Raw genomic sequence first — 6,562 nt, forward strand, 5'->3', positions numbered from 1 at the left:
TACACTTGAAATTAATTCGACCGAGTGAAAGCTTTGAAGAAAAAGGGGTTTCGTTCAAAGAAGTAGCGTGAGACGGTGAGTTGAAGTGGCATTGTTGGTTACTTGATCAATCTATGATCAAGGGTTTTGAAGGCGGTAGAATCAACATCAAGCTTATGGATAGATTTCTACATCTCTTGTATTCTCACATTTGCAAAGTAAGATATAATATAATATCTCAATTCGAATTCAAAATGAGGGCAGAGATACCCAAAGCGAGGTCGATTGGGGAACTGCCTAAACAAATCTCTCTCTCTCTCTCTCTCTCTATATATATATATATATATATATATATATATATATATATATATATATATATATATATATATATATATATATATATATATATATATATATATATATATATATATATATTCGGTTCGCAAATTGTCGATTGCATCGGTCATTTGATCAATTTTATTTGGATCGTAATTTTGAACATATTTTGGTGTTGTTGTGTAGATCACAAACCATTTGGTTGTGGTGGATTTCTAGCATAACAATACCATATAGAATTCCAAACATTATTGATCGCACACTAAGTGTTCGACAAATTTCCTCACTTTTATTTATGTGTGAATTATCATTGGAGATGATTTTTTCGTATTACTTAGCATTTAACTAGTTGTGATTAGTTGTTGTTGATCGATTTGTGAATCATTATCTTACCGTTGCCTTTAATATGTATATCTGAATTTTTTGATAGTGAATCCGGTTAGACGATTTTTGATTCAGGATATTTGTAACTTGCTTCCGCGCCATAAACTTTTAAAACCTATTTTTATCATTTTTAAACTCGGGATCTATTCACCCCCTCTAGATTTAAACCTATCGTTTAACAGTAACCACACTCATAACAACACCCATCATCATCATCATCATCATCCATCGACCTCTACAATAAACAACACAAACTCCACAAAATCTCACACTCCCTCCACCCTGTTAACGTTCAGAATGCAACATTCAAAATGACGTTGGCAATGAAAGATTCACATTACCTCAATGGAGAACTTAGAGATAAGCCATCAATGGTGTTTTGAAAAAAATTAAGGTTTTATAAAGAGATAATTGGAGAAATGATTTAAATATAAATGAAGTTTATAATGCAATAACAATAAATTAGCACAGTAAAATCCACTCGGACATTCATGTTAACAGATAAATTTCAAATGCTAATGCCAATTCATATTTTGTTAGAGACACTTAACATTAAAGACCAAATATATAAATAAAAAATATTTAGAGAACCATTAAGTTTTTTTAAAAAACTAAAAATAAAATTATCAAGACCAAAAACATATTTAATTCTAAAAAATATTACATTTAACTATAATATTTTTAACCTCCCTTATGTCAAATAAATTACAAACAATATTAAAATTAAATTAAATTAAATTACAAACAATATTTGTAACCAGCACGTGAATGTCCCCACACTACACTACGGCAAGAGCAGCCAGATATGGATATATGCTATATAACATAAAAAGGGGCATTCGGAGAATCGAACTCCGGACCTCTCGCACCCAAAGCGAGAATCATACCACTAGACCAAATGCCCTGTTGTTTTTAAGTCCCTTTATAAACAATACTAAACAAGTTTTTCTCAATCTTTATAGCATTCAAATGAAACTACCCAAGTTCTTTCCTCAATCCTTCGTTCTCTGGGTTTCACCCATACTCATTGCCTCACACAATCTCCTCCAAGTACATCCATGAACTGTAACCACGCCACTCTCCTTTGTCTTTCTCTCCCACCACCACCACTGAATTCAAATCGTGTCATTTTCCCAAAATGCCATTCTGCAATTCCCTTATCCAACAAAACCCTTTTGTGCAAACCGAAGCTGAAGAGAAAAACGATTCTTCTTAGAATCAATGCTTCTTCAAAGGATGATAATGCTCGATCACCAAATTGGTCTAAGTGGATCCCCACAGGCTCTTTCGCTGCTGATAAAGTTTTCAGATTGATTTCCAGTGCTACCGCTAGTCCCATTGGACAGTTTGTATCTTCCCCCACCACGTTTCTTCACTCTATCGATCCTAGGGTCAAATTGGTAACCAAAATTCACTCTTGTGCATTATTACGTGTTTTACCATCATTGAATTGCCTAGTGTTTTAGTTTTGGAATTTAGGGTTTCCCAATTTTTTTTAACCATAAGAGCATGAAAAAATTATTTTTTGTCAGTTTTACTGATAGTTAAGTTGTTGATATCTGATAGATATACTGCTTTTAATGAAGGCTCAACTATTAATGGTAATTCTTATGATAAATTGTCAGGGACATGTTAGCAATTATTAGCTGATACAGTTATGTAGATGTTATATTTGAATAGTTTGTTTTTGGAATTTTGGTATTTAATCGGTCTGGTTTTGCAGGTATGGCTTTTAGTTCTGGTTGTTCTACCGGCAAGGTCACATATAATTATGCGATTTGGATTAGTAGCATACTTGACTTTGCTTTCAGTTTGGACTCTACCAAGAAATGCTTGGATGGTAAGGGATTGTTAATCCTTGGCGTATTCTCTGTTCACTTCCCGTAACTCGCAATTTGTTTACAGTTGTTTTTGTCTTGAAGTGTTTGTGTTAATTTTTGGGATTTTTTTTGTCTAATTTCTATTTATAGGATCAATTGGGGCGAGTTTATTTTCTATCGGCATTGTTATTCATAACAACAGGGCTTGGCTCAGATGGCGTTCCTGCACTTGTTCAGCCGAGAACTCCACCACTTGCTGTGACAGGGATTCCTAATCTTCCTGTATCTTTAACGGGTTACTCATATGTAATCTCAAAGTTAGGTCCATTAACCTTTACAAGGAAAGGATTATCTGTAGGAAGCACGGTTGCATGTTTGACTTTTACAGTAAGATGCTTTCTGCATTCCTGCTGTAACTTTTTATTTACACTGTTACATGTTTGAAAGCATTCTAATACAATACAATTTTTTTTTATGATTCTGACTTCTAAGAATTTGGTCAACATTTCTTTGAAGGTATTTCAAAGTGCAAGTCTCTGTCTCACAACCACAACACCTGAACAACTAGCATCTGCATTGCGATGGTTTATGCTTCCTCTGAGATACATAGGTGTATCTGTATCAGAAATTGTGCTTACCCTTTTACTGTCATTGAGATTTATCAGTCTAGTTTTTGACGAGGTAAGAATTAAGATTTAATTGTTCCAAAAGAAAAATGTGTAATTGCAAGGAAAAAAAAAGTGGTTTCATAGACGTCTAAGTTGAATGCATAACTATAAGAGGAAGAGACATTTAACATTCAGGCAGCAACTTCAATCAATAGTTATAACCCCGTTTAACGTCTAAGTTTTTTATTTATTTTCTTTTACTGTACTAATTTAACAGCCAAATTATTTTGTTGTAGGTCCGGAACATTGCTATGGGAATTGTATCTCGTAGGGTAAATTGGAAACAACTAACTGTTATGGAAACAATTGATAGTAAGTAAACTTCTTGTATCCAGGAATCATCTAAAAATATTGTTCTGTTTTCTAATCACTTATTTGTGTTCCAGCCTACTAGATAGATGATGGGTATAAATCTCATTTCGATAATGACTGTGTATAAATCCCATTTACATTCTATAAGCTTACATTTGATTGGGACATTGTGTTGTTGTTAGAAATTGATAAAAGAAAATGCTTATTTGTGTTGCCATTAAAACATGTCTGTTTGTGTATTTCCATGACAAGGTCAATTAAACTAGTAATTAGCACCCAACGTTATGGTGCAACATTTTCTTTTTCCACAAAAATATAAATTTCTTGCATAACATTATGCCGAATTTGTGTTACATGGCATGCTACAGCCTGTAATCTTATATGACATGTCAGCATAATAATCAATGCCAATCTGATTCTGAACAAAATTACTGAAGGCATGAAAGTTTGTACTACTAACAGTAACAGATACATAGTACCTCGTTTTAAAGGACCAAGAATTCCGAATTAACCAAGCTTTAGTATGCAGGTTAATCATGATATGATGTGGTAGGATAGTTTGGGTTGAAAATTTCGTTATAGAACTGAAAAACTATTTTTAATTTATTGAAAATTGAATTTTTAGTAGACTTAATTATTTTACTTGAGACATTTTCTCATTGTAATTCTTTTTCTTTAATTTTTTTCTTTACGTTATATGACTTTGCAGTTTTCTTTAACTACTTCCGTCGCATCTTCAAAAATATTTTCAGCCATGCAGAGCAAATTTCTCAGGTTTGTCATAAATCTACAAATTTGTCCCTTCCCTTTCTGCCTTGTCATTGTTGCTTGAAGTGCATCAACTTTTATCATACTCTCAACTCATTTTAGAACCGATGAATATTATGAAAAGAAAAAATGGTTCAAAATTTGTCTGTGTTGATTGCATATATTGAACTGTATGTTGAATTTGTCAACAGTGCCAAGTTCGAGAAAAAAAATACTTTCATTCAATTAGCCATACATGTTACAAAACTCAATTTCCAGTGACATAGTAGGCCTTTTATCACATACTGACATTTAGGTGCCAATTTGCTTGCATCCATTATCTTCTGATAGTGTGACATAAATTACTGCAGGCTATGATAGCTAGAGGTTTTAAAGGGGACGTCGAAAGTCACAAAATTTATTTCTTGTCTGAATCATCTTTTGGGATGGCAGATGTTGTAAGTTTATTGTGCTTGTCAGTTGTCATTGGAGCTGCTCTCCTGTCTGATTACTACCTTGTCTAATGACAGAGATTCACCACTTTTGGCACTGGTAAGAGCAGTTTTGAGTTGACTCATGTATGTTTATATATAATTCTGTCATGGCTTCTTTTCATTATTGAGTAACCTTGTAGGTACTGTATGCAGGCTCTTGAAATGGTTTGTGATGAAAAGGCTACTTGGAAACTTTCTTCGACAAGTGTCTCAACGGATTGCTTCAAAGTTGAAACCAAATGTTTGGATTATATGTTTTCAGAAGCCAGACAAGTCATTGTATATCTATGTAGTTTTCTTACATTACACAATACATAGGAAGCGTTATGTGGATAACAGATGGTCCCTTTCGATACCGTAGAAAGTTCATAACAAATATCCGCATCCTTTTGATCAGGCTTTACCTAGAGAAGGAGGAGGAGGAGTTCATAATAATCTTAGTAATGAGCAGAGCTAAATGATATTGATGCCTGGAAACGTTGCCACTGTCATAGTGGGTTTTGAACTCTTGTAACATTGCAAATAGTAGACCTGAAACTCATTTTGAGTTAATAATAAATACACGAATTATTGTTCAAGTTGATGAGTTGTACAAATCAATACTGTATGTTATTTGTATACATTTAGATGCATACATTTGTAACTGATTCTGTATAAGAAACAAAAAAAATGGACAAGAATTTGAAGACGTGTAACCAGTTTTTGGCACCTAATTCAAAGTATTTTTGTTTATATTATTCTCTTTTTCTTTCTCACGTCATTGACATATCTTGAAATACAGGAAAAAAAAGAGAGTTTGTAACATTCGTACTAAAGGGGGACTATTGCACTGTTAGCGAGAGGTCTCGACTAGCATAATAAGCATGGTCAATCGAGAGGTATGGACTAGCATAATACGCATGATTTGAAAGAATCTCCCGCATAAACACATGACCTGATGTACTTTGCATGTCGTCCAAATCACCCGCATATTCCCTGTCTGTGAAACCTGTCAAAACACTCTCCATTTTTCTTGTAGAATATACCAAAATACGTTGTTCCTTTCAAGTAACAGAACACCTTTTTTGCAACTTTGAGATGCAACTCTGTTGGTATTTCCATATACCTACTAATCACACACACAACATACATGATATCCAGCTTCCTCACCGTCAATTAACGTTGTTGTTTCTCGGAGCTGCTCCAATTTGTTGTATTTTCTTCATCAAAGAGAACGTCTCAACTTATGATTATTTTCTCGGTAATGGGAGTATATAACATGTACGCCTTGGATTCTTCACTAACATCAATAAAGACACATTTCACACTCTTATCATCAAGCTTTATTCTCTTCTCGTTAGGAACATAGGCATACGTTGTACAACCGAAAATTCTGAAGTGGTCAACTGAAGGCCTGACATTTCTCCAAGCTTCTTGAGGCGTTATGTTTTTCACAGCAAGGGTAGGAATTCGATTTATTATATGAGGGCTCCAATTGACTGATTCATCCCAAAACATCTTTGGAATATCCTTTTTCACCATCATGCTTCGCACCATGTTCATAATCGTCTGATTCTTTCTTTCAGCCACACCGTTTTGTTGTGGTGTGTATGCAGCAGTAAGCTGCCTCCGTATTCCATGCAATTCACAAAAACTTGCAAAGTCATGTGAGTTAAATTCACCACCACGATCTGTACGAAGGGTTTGAATGCACTTGACATATTCTTTTTCAACTCGAGCCTTAAAGCTTCTAAAAACAGTAAAGGCTTCAGATTTCTCCTGTAAAAAGTAAACCCATATATTTAGACTATAATCGTCTATGAAGGTAATGAGATTACTTTTC

General features: G+C 34.0%; 1 protein-coding gene and 1 non-coding gene across 3 annotated transcripts; one reads left to right on the top strand and one right to left on the bottom strand.

Annotated features, from left to right (window-relative positions):
* Positions 1-1,531: 1,531 nt before the first annotated feature.
* Positions 1,532-1,603, bottom strand: TRNAP-UGG (transfer RNA proline (anticodon UGG)). Its single transcript has one exon. It is a non-coding gene; the product is annotated as a tRNA-Pro (tRNA).
* A 34-nt stretch (positions 1,604-1,637) lies between these two features.
* On the top strand, positions 1,638-5,472 carry LOC127078822 (protein ABCI12, chloroplastic). Of its 2 annotated transcripts, none has more exons than XM_051019252.1 (8): positions 1,638-2,099; positions 2,423-2,539; positions 2,670-2,906; positions 3,036-3,200; positions 3,424-3,499; positions 4,209-4,273; positions 4,618-4,798; positions 4,881-5,472. In XM_051019252.1, exons 1-7 carry the CDS (start codon positions 1,758-1,760, stop codon positions 4,768-4,770), a joined length of 1,155 nt encoding a protein of 384 aa, XP_050875209.1. In that variant the 5' UTR covers positions 1,638-1,757; the 3' UTR covers positions 4,771-4,798; positions 4,881-5,472. The 2 variants fall into 2 exon arrangements, with proteins under 2 accessions (XP_050875209.1, XP_050875205.1); XM_051019248.1 differs by having other exon boundaries at positions 1,640-2,099; positions 4,894-5,472.
* Positions 5,473-6,562: the final 1,090 nt, after the last annotated feature.

Source organism: Lathyrus oleraceus, chromosome 1 (assembly GCF_024323335.1).
Source record: "Lathyrus oleraceus cultivar Zhongwan6 chromosome 1, CAAS_Psat_ZW6_1.0, whole genome shotgun sequence".
Classification (NCBI taxonomy): domain Eukaryota; kingdom Viridiplantae; phylum Streptophyta; class Magnoliopsida; order Fabales; family Fabaceae; genus Lathyrus; species Lathyrus oleraceus.

Coding starts and splice junctions, on each gene's coding strand:
- LOC127078822 (XM_051019252.1), top strand. CDS start 1,758: ATGAACTGTAACCACGCCACTCTCCTTTGTCTTTCTCTCCCACCACCA. Junction 2,540..2,669: donor TACCAAGAAATGCTTGGATG/GTAAGGGATTGT, acceptor TTCTATTTATAG/GATCAATTGGGGCGAGTTTA. Junction 2,907..3,035: donor TTGCATGTTTGACTTTTACA/GTAAGATGCTTT, acceptor ATTTCTTTGAAG/GTATTTCAAAGTGCAAGTCT.